At 38.8% G+C, this 17,759-nt stretch overlaps 1 protein-coding gene across 2 annotated transcripts in view; it reads right to left on the reverse strand.

The window, feature by feature from the left end:
- The window catches only part of COL11A1 (collagen, type XI, alpha 1), a 158,718-nt gene that overhangs the window by 40,874 nt on the left and 100,085 nt on the right, over positions 1-17,759 (reverse strand). For both annotated transcript variants that reach the window (XM_014939348.1, XM_014939347.1), the window contains 6 exons: positions 17,501-17,554; positions 15,867-15,920; positions 10,171-10,224; positions 9,135-9,242; positions 8,223-8,312; positions 7,886-7,939 (listed from right to left, as the gene is read on the reverse strand). In XM_014939348.1, the coding sequence (XP_014794834.1) occupies positions 7,886-7,939; positions 8,223-8,312; positions 9,135-9,242; positions 10,171-10,224; positions 15,867-15,920; positions 17,501-17,554 (414 nt within the window). The remainder of the gene's footprint in view (positions 1-7,885; positions 7,940-8,222; positions 8,313-9,134; positions 9,243-10,170; positions 10,225-15,866; positions 15,921-17,500; positions 17,555-17,759) is intronic.

Below are 17,759 nucleotides of genomic sequence, written 5' to 3' on the forward strand. Positions count from 1 at the left end.
TTTCTTTTAAATACGTCAATCTGTCACAAAGCTAAGCTCCATAAACTTTCATAATTTGACCTGTGCTTTTATGGTTTCCACCGGATTGAACTAACTAGATAAAATGAGGAGAATGAATAGGCATGTAAAAATCTGCAGTGCTCTAAAAACAAAGAGGTATCTACGGTGGACTAATTTTTTTCCCATCTTATTTATTGTACTTTCTAAGAATACATATACTTTTAAATAGTACTGAAAGAGGAAAAGGAAAGGAAACAAGGTGTTCTGGTCCTAAAAACCTTTCCTAAAAGGATACAGATAAGAGTTTAGATTAAAACTTCTACCCAAATAAATGAATTTCAGAATCAAACTGTTAAATGTTGGTCTATCCATATTTGTTTATCATTTAGTCAAAAGCCCTAATATGGAATATTGATTTTAAATCCTTTTTGCAAGCGGGGTTAATTTCCAAACAGTGATCTATAACCAAAGTTCTCTGCAATTCATCAGCAAAGAAACGGACACCTGTTTGGAGGCATATCGCAGCATGAAAATGACAGGGGGTAAAAGACATTTACATTTGAATTCCTAATAGCTCCTTCATCACACAGGCAGAATTTTACCAAGTATTTTTCTGCGTTTGTGAAACAAATTCATGATAGCACAGGGGAAAAACTTCCTGTGTCTACAGAAGTTAACTGCCATCTCACCTGCTTCTTCCTATCTCTCCACAAGAGTCAACATGTACAGGGAGATAGAAGTATGATGCTCTCCTGGGTACAGGCAGAGCATGAAGGATGGTGTAGTTTCTTTGTGCTTTTTACACCATCACTGGCTGAGAACTCTGACAGGAAAGTCACCTTTACCAGTCCTGATAATCCTGAGGATTAAAGATGCTGTTCATCCTTCCTGTGTCCTGTAGATAGGGCAGCATGGGAACAAGGACAACGGAGTATTCTCGTCCATTACATGCTACATCTGAGCTAGGCTTGTGCTTACCAGTCTAATGGGAAAAAGTATTTCACTAAGAGCCACACAGTTGACCTTGAAATTTGTGGACTCACTGGAAACTGAGAAGCAATGAGAGCTATCCTCTTGCTCTAAATTTCTATATTTTCACACTTTTACAGGACCTTTGTTTTCTGTCTTTTAAATAATTTATAATTTTTGCATCAACAGAGCACTGTTTAAGGTTTGTCTGCTGTATATTAGTACTTTTCCAGCTTGTCAGCTTGACACCTAGAAGACAGTTTGTAACACTTTAAAGTTGTTGATAATTTTACTTTCCCAACTGATATACTGGAAGTGGAAGAGGGGTAATACATCATGGAATGGATAAGTAATAGGTGTTGTAGCCTGATGCTCTAAATAGCGACTTTTTTTTTTCCATGTTTAAGCATGATCAAATTTGCTGGCTCTTGGAGCATTGGAATTTTAAGATGCTTTCACCTATGACAGCCTAATTTTTTGCTTTTATTCATGGCATACTTTTCCTGGACTGACTCCTTCAGTATAACTGGTACTAATTCCATAATAATATGCTTTTCCCTCAGATAACTGTGGCAGAAGAGAATGGTTTCTCCAAATATTTTTGCAAGTTATCTTAGCACGATCTAATTTTGCATGAGTATTCAAAAAAAAGTATTTGTGCAGGAATCATAGATGACTTTATCCTTCCAGGTGTCGGGGGGGCAGGGGTTTGGTTATTTTTGGGGTTTGTTTTAATGTCTGGGTGGATGCCCAAGTTTCAGTCCCATTTCTGCTATTTTACTTCCTAAGACTTCAGTGAATTTAACAAGAAAAATTCACTGCCCTGCAGCCATACTACCATGGTCTCTGATCTTGTCAGCTCTCATAAGCTAAACAATTTTAGGCCATCTCATCAGTAGGATGCAAGAATAGAAAGCAAAAAAAAAAGAAATCCAAATAACTCATAGACCTCCCCTGTATCAGAGAGTGGCCATAATTTCTATTAGCTCTTTTTACTCAGCCAATCTTTCATGTTTATCTTTGCATAATTTTTATTTATTATACTTGAATTCCACATGAGTTATGAACAAGAAGTACACCTGCTTTCAAGGATCTGCTCATTTCTCTGTGAGAATGGCCTCTAATCAAAGCAGAACACATTAAATTATAGCCACAACTCAGAAAAGCATTTTAGGCAGCTTGTTAAGTCTGTTCTCTCTTTCTACGTTTATTATCTTTTTTTGTCACTCTGTCCCACTATGTAACAATCCTCATATATTACTGAACTCCTTGTTAACCTATGGTTTTGCAGTGGTACTCATATCCTGGAATCTTTTTATTAATTTGTGGAGGTTTTAAAAAAGCCTTCTTACAGAATGGAAGTGTCATCCTTTGTCTTGCATTTCTCTTATACAGACAATAAACTCATTAGTAACCTTGTTTTTTCTCTCTTTCTGTGAATATATATGTAATTATAGCTATTGTATATATTACATAGTAGTAGCAATACTTTTTACTGATGATTGACAAAATTCTCAACAAGTGAAGATCCCCATGACTGAGATAGCTCAGTACTGATAATTTGATAGCCTATAGCTGGCTTGTTCTGAGCCTAACTTGGGCATCCTATTCCTTAATGAGCTAATGAAAAATGACTGATTGACATTCTGAAGAGCTTTCTCTTGTGAGCATTCAGTATTCCACACAGTAGTACGAGAAGGGAAGAAAACAACCAAAAGACAAAGACAGCAGATAAAAGAGAACTGTTACAAAAAAAAAAAAAAAAAGAAAAAAAAAAAAAAAAAAAAAACCAAAACCAAAAAAAAAAAAACCCACCACACAACCCCCCACCAAAACACCAAAAAACCTCCAAAAAGAAACAAAAAACTCCCAACAAAAACAAAAAAAAAGAAAAAAAAAAAACAAACAACCAAAACACAAAAACAGGAAAGAAAAACCAGAAAAAGCCTTACTCTGGAGTGCATTCATGCATCTCTTTCTTTTGTCCAAATTGCTCTAAGCACAGTAATTGGCATGCACAGTATTTGGAGCAGTCATTTGTTTGGTATGCTTGCAGATGTATGCAATAGCCAAATAAAGGTTATAATTGACTATATATGCTAGTTAGAAGCAGTTGGTATTGGCAGGGAATTGGAGGAAAATCATCCAGTGGCATGAATTCTCTTCCTATTATAAATGGCAAATGAAGACTCCGTTATAATTACACTTCTGTATGTACCCTCTGTTGGCTAAAAATAGATGGGAAAATATTTTAGGACTATTTGAAGCTCATAGTCTGCTATGAGCTACTATCAAAATAAACTCAAGGTATTGTGGTTTAATTGTGGTCCTTGCAAATGCACAGAAACCTGGTATTAAGGGCATCCATGCATCTTTTTTCACTGAAAAACACTTTCAAGAGAACAAGTTAGTAATTAATAATGAAATAGCAAAAAAGTTCCACTGAGGACTTCTGGAATACTCTTAGGTCAGCTTGGTGCTGTTTGTCTCAAGTGGCCTGCTTGCAGGCCTAATGTGAACTCAAAATATATTTCAAAACAAATGTTTACCCTTCAAACTCTCTTTCTACTCTGCCCACAGTTCCTGCTGCCATCTATTCCTTAAAGATTGAAAAAACAATATGCAAAAATTTCTGAGCTTCCTAAATCATTCTTTCTGTGACTATGTTTACCTTAGCAGGAAGTGTGGCCCCAAAACTGGCTTTATAAAGTGAAGAAGCAGTTGGTACTGTGCTTCTGGCACCCATACTCTGTGTATTTCTGGACTAAACTTCATGATAATTCTAGTTTGGCACTGAACTCCCACTAGCTGGTGTGTATTAGAAACATGCCTGGAATTTCCCTTCCAATTTAGTTTCACACAAAAGGAGAACTCCATGATTTGAACCTAAGGATGGTAAATGGGAATGATTGAGCCATTCACTTCAAAAAGGCTCTGATGTTTTGAAAGAAAACATTAACGTATATACACCCTATAAGAATTAGTAAAACATGGATCATCTGAATTTAGATTCAAACACATGTATTTCAGAAAATGGACAACCATCACTAAAAAAGATGTGTGCTTTTACCTCACAACCTTACATGATGCACGTTTATGAGAAACTATGATAGCAGTGGCACAGCAACTGTGAGGGCATCCCGCCTAGGAAATGTCAGGTATGCTTGTGCTGTCTGGTTTGTGCATGCTCAGGAGAGTTCTGGTTCATTGCACCTGAAATAACTATCTGCTTGAGAGGTTAGTCCAGCCTTAGGGCCTCCTTTAATGAAACGCAAAGACATGACCTCAAGATTGAAGAGACTATTCTGGTCTATGCTTTCTTGATTTTGATTCATCTTATCTTCTAACAGATCAGGTTGTTCAGATGGGGTGGGATGATGTCCCTTTTGACTCTCCCTGCTAGCTTCCATTCACGGAATCACAGAATTGTTGGAGTTGGAAGGGACCTTCTAGAGATCATCTAGTCCAACTGCCCTGCCAAAGCACATTGGCTTTGTATATTACTCAGGACTGCATCCAGGCAGGTCTTGAAAATCTCCAGAGAAGGGGACTCCACAACTTCCCCAGGCAGCTTGTTCCAGGGCTACGTCACCCTCACCGGAAAGAAGTTCTTCCTCATATTTGAAAAGAACCTCCTACATTGCAGATTGTCCTTGTCCTATTGCTGGAAACCACTGAGAAGAGGTCCGGCTCCATCCTCCCTCAAACTGCCCTTTAGATACTTATAAGCATTAATAAGGTCTCCCCTCAGCCTTCTCTTCTCCAGGATAAAGAGTCCCAGCTCTCTCCTTTCCTCATAAGGGAGATGCTCCAATCCCTTAATCATGTTTGTTGCCCCATGCTGGACTCTTTCCAGTAGTTCCCTGTCTCTCTTGAACTGGGGAGCCCAGAACTGGATGCAGTGTTCCAGTTGTGGCCTCACCAGCACAGAGTAGAGGGGGAGAATGACCTCCCTCGACCTACTGGTCACGCTCTTTCCTATGCAGCCCATGATCCCATTGGCCCTCTTGGCCACAAGGGCACATTGCTGGCTCATGGTCATCCTGTTTTCCACCAGGACTCCCAGGCCTTTTTCCTCAGAGCTGTTCTCCAGCAGGTCAGCACTCAAACTGTACTGGTGCATGGGGTTAATTCCTACTCAGGTGCAGGACCCTATACTTGCCTTTATTGAACCTCATTAGGTTCTTTGCCATTCCATTCCATCCCCAGCTACCTTGTTTTGGTGCTTTGGGAAATGTACATGTACTGTACAGTGTTAAGAGTTGGAAATCACAAATGCAAGTTCTTGATTTAAATAGAAGCTTAAAGGCAATAAGAATTCAATAATTAATTTTAAGAATTTAAGTACAAAGTATTAAGAAATCAAGAAGTAAAGCCTAAAAGTGTGCTACAGCAGATATTCTCTAATAATGTAGAAATAATCCAAAAGCAAGAACCTTTATACTATGTTGGGTTTTTTTCCCCTCCCTGTTTAATGCATCCTAATTTCAATATGAATTGCAGGGACATGAGAGCTTTATTGTTGAAATACATAGAATTTCAGCTCCTCCATTACTCTTTTATCTAACAGGAATAGCTGTGCAGATTTTTTTTTTTTTTTTTTTTTACTTCAGTTGCACTGAATGAAAGAAATAAATTGACAAGATGGCTGTCAAAGTCTACACAATTCACATTTGGGAATAACTGTACCATGTTTTGATACCAGTGTATCCTTGTAGAACTTCCTTGCATAAAAAAAATGACAACAGAGAGTAGGTAACCCTAAGCATAGTCTACTTCAAATGCCTTTCAGTGAGTAACTACCAGAAACTGAAGTGAATGAGACAGAACAAGTATAAATAGTAGACACTCAAACAGAAAACAAAAATCTAAATGTAAACAACTGTTGAGCAAAGGACCATCTAGAAAAAGCCTAGTCACACTCAAAAGAGAATAATTTACTGATGTTGAGGAATGAGTACATATCACTGCTTTTCACTCTATCATAAAGAAAAAACCAAGTATGACAACACAAAAAGTTGGGAAATACGTCAATAGATTTTTATGCCTATGTTGAGCTTAAAATGTTGAGAAGGAAGATTATTGGATGCCATGATTTTACATAGCCAAGCAAACATAATTTGTAACAGTTTCACTGATCCTGCATAGTCCACACAACTACAGCAAAGAAAAAGTCTTCAAAGCAATCGAAGGGTTTTGGTCATCTTGTCTTCTAAAATTCTTAAGTAATTGTATAATGCATAATTTCTTTACATATTCATAAAATGTTACTGTTAATAAGCCATTCTTGTATTCTTGTATGATCTATTTTCCCATGGAATTCAATAGGAAATTTCAAGTTCCATTTCCCAAAACAGGCTTACATATAGGCTGGTATATGACATATTTTCCAAAATATAGGCTGGTATTTTAAACATTATGTGGGTCAACTGTATGAGTGAACTGTAGTTGTACAAAGAGAACACTGCTGTATTGGGTTTGTGTGGCAAGATTTTGGTAGTGGGGGGGCCGCAGGGGTGGCTTCTGTGAGAAGATGCCAGAAGCTTCCCGTGTCCGATAAAGCCAATGCCAGCTGCCTCCAAAATGGACCCACTGCTGGCCAAAGCTGAGCCAATCAGTGACACTGGTAGTACCTCTGTGATAACATATTTTAGAAGGGGGAAAAAATTGCTGCGCAACTGCAGTCAGAAGAGAGGTGTGGGAATATGTGAGAGAAACAACTCTGCAGACACCAAGGTCAGTGAAGGAGGAGGCAGGAGGAGGTGCTCCAGGCACTGGAGCAGAAATTCCTCTGCAGGCCATGGCGAAGAACATGGTGAGGCAGGCTGTCCCCCTGTAGCCCACAGAGGAACATGATAGAGCAGATATCCACCTGCAGCCCATGGAGGACCCCACACTGGAGGAGATGGATAAGCCCAAAGAAGGCTGTGACCCTGTGGAGAGCTCCTGCTAGAGCAGGCTCCTGGTAGGACCTGTGACACCACAAAGAGGAGTACACACTGGAGAAAGTCTTCTGGCAGGACCTGTGATCCCATGGGGGACCCATGCTGGAGCAATCCTTTCCTGAAGGACTGTACCCCATGGAAGGGACCCACGCTGGAGCAGTTAATGAAGAACTGCAGCCCATGGGAAAGACTATGTTGGAGAAGAGTTCATGGAAGACTGTCTCCTGTGGATGGGACCCCATGCTGGAGAGGGAGAAGGGTATGAGGAGAAAGGAGCAACAGAGACAGCATGTGATGAATTGACTGCAGCCCCCATTCCCCATCCCGCTTTGCTGCTGGGGGAGGTAGAGAATTTGGGAGTGAAGTTCAGCCTGAGAAGAAGGGAAGAGTGAGGGGAAGGTGTTTTAAGATTTTTTTTTTGTTTGTTTCTCATTATCCTGCTTTATTTAATTGACAGTAAATTATATTAATTTCCCCAAGTTGAGCCTGTTTTGCCTATGACGGTAATTGGTGAGTGATCTACCTGTCCTTATCTCAACCCATGAGCCTTTTGTCACATTTTTTCTCCTGCTATGCAGCTGAGGAAGGAAAGTGATCGAGCAGCTTGGTGGGCATCTGGCGTGCAGCCAAAGTCAACCCACTAGAACAGCATGAGTCCATTATTGACCATCAGCAGATTTTCCACTATTGACAACCTCTTTCATCTCAACAATAAATTATGTAAGTGGCAAGTATTGAGTGACAAGCAAATCTCATACCTACTGACAGCAGAAGGCTTCAGATATTCAAAACCTTCACATTCCTTGAATGTTTATTAGTATGGATAATTAATAAAAAAATAAATATTGATCACTTTGAATTACATACATCTGTCTGCTGTTCTACAGACTGCATTGATGAAAACATCACAGCATGTAAAGATGAAAAAAGGTGACTGTTTATATTTCCGTTAAATTATTATGTTTACTTACAACTGGGCCAGGTGGGCCTTGTGGGCCTTCCCCTCCTTTCAGACCAGCAGGACCCTAAAATATGGGGGAAAAAAGGCATATTTCTTACACTGGAAAGTTCAAGAGTTATTTTTCCAACACATGCAATAAGAAAAATGTAGAAATCCAAAGGCAAAAACTAAAAAAGTTCCTTTTTGCTTATGCAGCCAATGATACTTAACAATGTTGGATTCTTGGTGTCTGTTCTCCTATTGCATTCATTTTTAAGCACAGTAGAAGGTTACATGAAATAAAAGTTAATCCATTGTTTCTTGTATTTAGAAACATTGTGGCAATTGTTCTAGTGCTTATATCATACCTGAGCACCTGGAAGGCCTCTCTCTCCAGGGAAGCCACGAAGACCTGCTGGTCCATCTTTCCCGGGAATGCCTTGAGGGCCTGGGTCACCCTTGGAAACGTATTACATTATGATTAAAAAAAAAAAAAAGTCTAAAATGCTTGTGTTAGTCATTGAATGAGTGATGGAAATTAAATACCAGATCCTAGTTATAGTAATGACCAAAAAGATTATGCCCCCCACCTATTCACCCACAAATCCCTTTAAGATTTTTAGTACAACAGTACATCAATATGCTTAAATTTATTAAAATATATAAATTTATGCTATAAATTGTTAACAATTTAGAACTGTATCTTTGACAAAATACAGTATTATAGAATATAATTACCGAAAACCACAGCAAATCATAAAAGTATGTTTAAAGATAAATTCATTACAAATATACAATGCCCTTTAAAATGGAAGATTTAGTAGTACTACATAGTAACTTGATAAGCAGTATTTTTCTTGTGCCCCATTGGTGCCCAAAAAACAAGCAAAGAGCTAAATTTGGCCAGTGAAATTCTGCCTTGTAGCTACTACTACACATCCTACTTTAAATACCAATGTACAATTTTCCACCTTGGTGTGATCGTGTCATACTGCATATTTCCATAGTGAATGTGTGGTATATGTAAACAGTTTTTTTTATTTTTTATTACAAAAATACTAATTATTGGCTCAAGAGAATTCTCATTATTTCAATGGAAGCAGATACAGCTCTAAATTTGGAATCTTCCAGTCTTCAAAATCTGTCTGGGTGAAACATGTTAATCATGATTTTATATTGTATGTTCTGATTTTACTCTGCATGTTCTTCATGATCTGAAATATGAGACTGTAAGCAATTTATCTGTCCCTTCCAATTTGTTCCCCAAATCCACATCATACCTTAGCACCTTCTTTTCCTGCAGCACCTGGCAGGCCTTGTTCACCTGGTGGGCCAGGAGGACCTGGATGACCTCTTTCACCAATTGGGCCAGTCTCACCAGTAGGACCCTAAGCACAAAAATAAAACTGTAGTCACCTGAAGGTATTTAATGTCTTGAGGGGTAGTGGGGAAGAGCAGATTCTTAACATCCAGCTGTTATGAGTACCTGTTACAAAACAATATTAGCATTGGTTAGCATGCATTCCTCACCTTCCCCCCGGGCAAAGCTGACTTACTAAATATCTTTGTCCTATAAAATAAATCTTGCATTGCATTCTGCCTGCAGACACGTCTGTACAGCTTCCAAAGAGTGAAATCCTGACCTTGCTCCTTAAGCAATGCAACTTTAAAACACAGTGCGTACCCACGTATGGGAGGAGGTTACAAAAAGGACATGGGAGGGTAATCCATGTACTATGCTTGTCTTGAAACACTGTCTGTACTGTTATTTTTCTGAATAATATGAATTGGAAGGTAGGAGATTTGAAAGACTTTGAAAGAATTTCTTCAGATTCACTACCAGAAAATTTTCACCAAGGGAATTACCTAAAATAGCTCATGCAATTCAAATGATTGATTTCGTTGCAAGTATGTAAGATTAGATGAAATGAAATTTTGATAGTGAATCTCTCCACAATCTAAAAGTGACTGAAATTTGGCCTCTGACAAGGGATTCACACGTTGCATTGCTCTTTCTAAACCATTTCATGGTAGAGAACTCTGCCTTCTCGACGTCTGTAAACCACCAGCTTCATAATCACATTAAGAAAACACACAAAAAAGGAAGTGGAAAGGTACCCCCAACATTTGCATATTTTGTGGAATCAATAATGATTACTAAGTACACCTTTCTAAAATTGATATACATAATTTGTTACAAAAGTTAATATAACCATCAATATGGTCCTTTTAATACAACAACAGCAACTACCTTAGCCATAATAGAACCATTAAATATTGGTCTTATGAAGTTAACTATGAAATTAAGTGATATACCTGAGGGCCAACAACACCACCAGGACCAGGAGGACCAGTTTTTCCTTGAAAACCCTGTGAAATAATTATAGAATACTGTGTTACCCAGAAGAAGATATAGAAGAACAAAATTCATATCTGTCCTGAAGAGGAGAAGGAGAAATTCCATGTCACACATTCCTTCTCTTCAGAAAATAAAAATGAGAAATTCTTTTTTCCCATGTATACTTAAAAGTGAAATACTGATCAATCTTTCTTATGTCTATCAGTTCCAGTCTCTCTCGGGTGCTACAGCAGTAAAAATTCAAGTCAATTACAGATCTCTCTAGGTAAACTTGGTTAGATGAGTCTGAATGCATAAGTGATGCAGTTAAAAGACAGCTGAAAATACATTTTTACATGTATACATTACAAATCAAAAAGCCAGACACAGAACGCTTTTTAAAGAAAGAAAAGACACCGATAGTGGATTAAGCTGGAGTGCCATTAAAGATAAAGGGGTGGTTAGACAGAAAGAAAAAAGAAATACAGATCCAGTGAAGATGAAGGTTATCTAGAGATGGTAAAAAAGGCAGCATGAGTGCCACAAAAGAATGAAGTTAATGAGAAACTGATATGAAAAAAAACTGGGAAGCAGAGAATAGAAGGAAAAAGGTTTTGGGACATTTTTTCAGAACTCTGGCAAATTTTACAGAATTTTCATTTTCTAATCAGTAGTCTGCATGTTTTGTGCTAGGCTGGCCAATAAATGAACAACAGATGCTCTCTTGAACCTACTTCTCCCTCTCTTCCCCAGAAGAGAAGAGAGAGAAAATATGGAAGACACAGTTGAAAACTACTTTAATGAAATATTAATAATAAAAAGAAAATATAATAATATCAACAAAGAATATAATTAAATATATACAATATATACAAAACCAATATTGAACTCCCAGGAGGACAATCACGTCACCAGCAGGCACTGGGAAAGTCCCTGACTGGACTCAGCAATGAATGGGAACTGAACTCAGGAACTGGATTCAGGAACGTGTGGATCGAAATCAAAGGCAGAAGAACAGACAGAGTCTTCCTCGGATGCTGGCCATTGAAGAAAACAGGCTGATCCCTTTGTTCCCTCAGCTTTATACTGAGCATGATGCAGATGGGATGGAATACCCCATTGGTCAGTTTTGGGTCACTTGTCCTGTCTCCTCTACCCTACAGGTGTGACCCCTCTATGCTACAAAGAATATAATTAAATATATACAATATATACAAAACCAATATTGAACTCCCAGGAGGACAATCACGTCACCAGCAGGCACTGGGAAAGTCCCTGACTGGACTCAGCGATGAATGGGAACTGAACTCAGGAACTGGATTCAGGAACGCGTGGATCGAAATCAAAGGCAGAAGAACAGACAGAGTCTTCCTCGGATGCTGGCCACTGAAGAAAACAGGCTGATCCCTTTGTTCCCTCAGCTTTATACTGAGCATGATGCAGATGGGATGGAATACCCCATTGGTCAGTTTTGGGTCACTTGTCCTGTCTCCTCTACCCTACAGGTGTGACCCCTCTATGCTACTCCACTTCCAACCCTCCAACATGGCACACAACAAAGTGAGCTGACCTTGGTTATATTGAACTCCCAGGAGGACAATCACGTCACCAGCAGGCACTGGGAAAGTCCCTGACTGGACTCAGCGATGAATGGGAACTGAACTCAGGAACTGGATTCAGGAACGCGTGGATCGAAATCAAAGGCAGAAGAACAGACAGAGTCTTCCTCGGATGCTGGCCACTGAAGAAAACAGGCTGATCCCTTTGTTCCCTCAGCTTTATACTGAGCATGATGCAGATGGGATGGAATACCCCATTGGTCAGTTTTGGGTCACTTGTCCTGTCTCCTCTACCCTACAGGTGTGACCCCTCTATGCTACTCCACTTCCAACCCTCCAACATGGCACACAACAAAGTGAGCTGACCTTGGTTGTGACAGCAGGAAGTATAAGCAAGACCCTCTCTGCACACCATTCCTTGGTATTAACTATAAACATCAGGCCTTATCACTCTGGTAGTAGACACTGTCTGAAGAATACGCCATTAATTTCAGAGAGGTAAAAGAAGCTTAACTGAAAAGTAAAATTATTTAAAAAAAAAGTGGTTCTGTTCTACTTCAAACCAGGACATAGGCCCAGACTTCTATCCAAAATTAGTCAATAAGCTGAATGGCAACCTCACTTTCTAGTAGCACTGTTCAACGTATCTTTGAAATGTGCTAAATTATTTCTTCCAAATATTGAAAGTGTTTTGCTGCATGAAGTTAGGAGAGTGGATTTATTATTGTATCACATCAAAGATTTTACATGGTATCCACATAGGCCTAACAGCCTACATCTGCATCCTACTCTGCTCACCTATGTGAGAACAAAGGTGTCATCTGGCCCATATTCCTTATAAATGCTTGGCCCCACTCAGCATTCCGCTGGGCACAGTATCAATGACAGCTGCTCCATTCCATCAGATCCGGTTTAAGCTTTTTTTACCTTCCTCTATCTGCTTCTCTTCTTGCTGCCAGCCAGATGTTCAGTTTGGCCCACAACTGTCTAGGCACTCTCTTTCAGATGTCTGAAATGATCCAGATTAAAAACAAATACAAAAGTCCCCCTTTGCTCCAATGACTGAAAATCAGAACTGCTACAGATAGAATCATTCAGGTGTCCCTTCCTTTACACAGTCAAAGCTTCTTCTGAAGCCTATTGTAAGGAAAGACAAAGGACTGTTGAATATTACCCATTTCCTGAAAGCACCTTGAGAAAACCTGGTATTCCCAGGTTTGGAGACTGCATTGATACTTTGCACTATATTCAATGATTCTTGATGCTAATGATGGTTTTACTACTTAGATTTCTCTCTTAAATCCTCAGTTTATCTATTCCTACAGAGATTTCAGCAGCAAATACTCAAGATGACCTGAACATCCCATGGGTTCATCTCAAATATTTAGTATTAAAAAATGTACACCAATGTCTCATGTGGGTTTGGAAGTACCTAATTAGCCTCCTATTTTTTTTTTTTATTTTCCATGAAAGACAATTCAATAAAACTGAGTTTATTAACTGAGTAAGAAGAAAGTCCTTGATTAATTCTAATAGATGAAACAGCTAATATATTTCTATTTTATCCTTTCACAGGCATGAAACACTAAATTCTTGCATAACACTAGACAATCTAATAATCTCTGCATCTGATGCCTCCTGCCAATCTGATATCACTGAAATTGATAAACACTTCTAAGGAGGAACTAGCTTAGTATTAGTTTTCATTATTTAGTTTATTCCTACATTTATATTCCAAATTATTTATCATGATATTACTGTTCATTTGTCTAGAACTTCAGCAAATAATGGCAGTTCTTCAAAGTGCACGTGACTTACTGGGGGAAGAGGCTGTAGCTTTTCTCCACTAATACTTACCTCAGTTGCTATCAACATATGTTTATTATTCCATAAGCAAACTGCAGAGTGCAATCTGGGAATCCAGCTCTCTAATTTGTTAAGCTTGAGTATGTCTCTTAGCCTTATTCCCTAATTGCTGCAATGCCCACATGCACCACTGAACTTTAATGAGATACACGCCTAAATAAGAAACGGAATTCTTAAGACCCTGATTTACCAGTGAGTGTAATGAAAGTTTTCTGATTTATACATTTTTTAAAAATATGAAATGAAAATGTTTATCAAAAAAAGTCAACAAGTCTATTTTTTGTTTAAAAAAAATATATCTGTTTTTCTACAAAAACATATACATGAGAACCCATGGGGGAAAATATTTTTGAAATAACTCTGGCGCATGTATACATATACACAGGGCAGAAAACAATGCTAATGAAAAGCTGCATTTGCTGTGAAGTTACTCAAGTTTTAGATCAATCTAACCCTACTAAACCCAAAGGAGATACAAAATTAGAGAACTATACTATTGACTGAACCCAGAGGAACCTAGTCTAAACATCACACAGTAGCATAGCCCATAGTTTCATTGTAGTTTGCCTCTTTCATTTGTAGTCATGAGTGAAATCAAGAAAACATGGAATCATGGTTGAAGTGGGAAGAGACTTCTAGAAGTCATTTGGTCCAATTTCCCTGCTCAAGCAAGGACACTGAGAGCTGGTTGCCCAGGAATACATCCAAAAGGCTTCAGAATATCTCCAAGGATGGAGACTCTCTGCAGCCTCTCTGAGTCATCTGTTTCAGTGCTCAGACACCCTCACAGTGGAAAAGTGTGTCCTGATGTTCAGATGAAACCTCCTTTGTTTCGGTTTATGCCCATTGTCTCTTGTCCTATCACTTGGCAACACTGAAAGGAGCCTGCCTCCATCTTCTTTGCACCCTCCCTTCAGGTATTTATATACTTTGATAAGATTTGAACTGGGCCTTCTCTTCTATAGGCTAAACAGTCCCAGCTCTATCAGTCCTTAGTCACAGAAGAGATGCCTCAGTCCCGTAATCATCTTAGTGGTACTTTGCTGGCCTCTCTCTAGTAGCTCGCTCTCTCTCTGGTATGGATGAGCCCAGAACTGGAAACAATACCTCTGGCCTCAGCAGGGCTGAAAAAAAGGGAATGATCACCCAACTGCTGCCTAGGATACTATTAGCATTCTTTGCTGTAATGGCACATTAACGGCTCATGTTCAAATAAATAAGATTAAAAGGAAAATAGTAGCTGTGCTTTTTCTTATCAGACTAAAGAAAAGTTTTGAGCATCCTGCATTCTAAACAATTGATTCAAATTCATTCTTGTGGTACACAAGACTAGTCTTTGGAGCAACAAAGATGAAGTCAATAATGTTTCTCTCACACACAAAAAAGCCATTATCATTGCAAAGCATTACAATGCTACAGTAGTAGCAGAAGAAAATACAGTTTTCCAGAATGATGTGTTACTCCAAGCTCTGTGGAGCTCTGCTCCCCCTTCAAGCAGTGCAAGTGACTCAGCAGTCACAAACAGATTTCCAGTGAAGTTGGAACCCAAACCATACTCTACATGCTGAGAAAATTTCTCTCTAAATTAATTTATGGCTTTCTCTAGCTCTAAAATATCCAAGTCAGAATTCTTTTTTTTCTTTTTTTTTCAGAGGGATATGAGCAAGGTTTGGCAATATAGAAATAGAGTTTTTTAAATAATTCCATAAAAACTGTTACATGTTGATTTTTTCATTTTGCTGCCATAATTTACTCATTGTGATTCATAGAGGGATTATATAAGGTATAGTTTCAAAATTTAAGATTTCTTTCACAGGTTCAATTATTCCTGATCCTACTTATGAAAGGCGTTGTCTTTTGAGTTTCCAAGCTGCTTACCTTTAATAAGACTTTTTATTACGTCATTATTTATGTTTTATGGCATTCAGTGAGAAGGGAACTATATAGTAATTGCCTGACAAATCTTTATTAAAAATGAGATCTGAGTATTAATTTCTTTTTCTTCTATTAACTATTTAAGTTCATTGTGATGTTACTAGCCAAGCATAGCAAACAATAACCTCACTCTTGTAGCATGGAAACAAAATAAAGCTTTCTCATGCCCAACCTACCAACCATAAGAAAACTGCAGTTATATAAGGTCCCAGCCTCTTCCCCTTTTCTCTGTTGTCTCTGTTTCTTAGTTTTGATAACACAATCATGGCCTTTGAAGGTTTACAACACTAACACAGTAGAGTACATTTACTTACAGTCTCACCCCGCTGTCCTGGGTGCCCTGGCAAGCCGTCTTTTCCAGGTGGCCCCTGAAATTGTAAAAAACATAAATCAAGGCATTTCTTAGCCATCCTTAATTCTGAAAAAAAGTATGCAATTAGCTGTAAGAATCTCTGATCTCTTTGTTTTTTCTATACTACTCTTCAGTACAGCTTAACTGCTCCTATGTCAGCTAGCTATGATTTTAATAATACGTTTTCCTTGTGTCCACCCTGATGTCTGTTAGTAATTGCTTGGAGAATGACTGTTAGGTTGTCAAATGCATAAATGTTCAAAATGGATTTCTGTAAATTCATAAATCGTGCAAAGTCATAGAATCATAGAATCGTCTAGGTTGGAAGGGACCTTAAAGATCATCTAGTCCAACCATCAACCTAACTCTGACAAAAAAATAAATAAGAAGTAACCAATAAGAAACATCACTAAACTATATTCTTGAAGACCATGTCAACCTGTCTTTTGAACACCTCCAGGGATGGTGCCTCAACCACTTCCCGGGTCAGTCGACTCCAATGCTGGATAGCCCTTTCTGTGAAGAAATTTTTCCTAATATCCAATCTAAACCTCCTGTGGCGCAGCTTGAGGCCATTTCCTCTTGTCCTATCTCCTGTGACTTGGGAGATGAGATCGACTCCCACTTTCTACACCCCCCCTTCAGGTAGTTATAGAGCGCAACAAGGTCTCCCCTCAGCCTCCTCTTCTTCAGACGAAACACCCCCAGCTCCCTCAGCCGCTCCTCATAAGACTTACTCTCCAGACCCCTCACCAGCTTTGTTGCCCTTCTCTGGACCCACTCCAGCACCTCAATGTCTTTTTTGTGGTAAGGGGCCCAAAACTGGACACAGTACTCGAGGTGAGGCCTCACTAGTGCCGAGTACAGGGGGACAATCACCTCTCGGGCCCTACTCGCCACGCTGTTCCTGATACAGGCCAGGATACCATTGGCCTTCTTGGCCACCTGGGCACACTGCTGGCTCACGTTCAGCCTGCTGTCGACCAACACCCCCAGGTCCTTTTCTGCCAGGCAGCTCTGGCAGAAAAGTCCCTATACTTTCCTTCCATTTTTCTTTGCTTAATGACTCAGTTAACACAAAACAAAGCACTACAGGAATCCTTCATGAAATTCCAGGTTTTGGCATTGGAAATAAAATAACTGCATGGGTGAAAAAAATCACAGGTTTTAGATGCTTTTGAACTTACTCCACATGAGCAGAAACACACTAGAAGATCAGTATAACTAGTTCAGGCTGCAGCTCAAATGTGCTACTACTTCCATACATTTTTGCCACTAATGAACGTCTCCTTCATTTTTTCCTCAATGAATCAATTATTAAAAGAAAATATACACCATCAAAATAATATTTTGCCTAAACTCAGTCTGTCATCTGGACATTGGCATCTACATAACAGAGTACGTGCAGTTTAGCATATTGTGCTATATATCATATAAGATGCATCGATGATAATTTTGAAAATGTGAGTTCTTATCTTAGCCATAAACTCAATAAGCGTATTTTTTTCAATCTATACATAAACCACCCCTTAAATAAGACTTCAAACACTAACTTCAGAAGCATTGTTGCAGATACTTAAATAAAAAGATACTTACTGGAGGTCCCTTTGGTCCAGGGAATCCAACAGGTCCCTGAGGTCCTTGTGGTCCCTAGGATAAAGCCAACCAAACACAAAGTTTTACTCTAGCTGCCATGACACTGGATTGAAAAATTTGCTTCAATTATAAAATATATGAACTTCAATTATAAGATATATGAACTCTGTATGTAATGTCTAGCTATAAGAATAAAGCTTCAGCTCCACTGCCATAAATATTGATAGCAACAATTGTCATGCATAGCCACAGGGGGGGG

This window comes from Calidris pugnax, unplaced genomic scaffold (assembly GCF_001431845.1).
Source record: "Calidris pugnax isolate Ruff unplaced genomic scaffold, ASM143184v1 scaffold18, whole genome shotgun sequence".
NCBI lineage: Eukaryota > Metazoa > Chordata > Aves > Charadriiformes > Scolopacidae > Calidris > Calidris pugnax.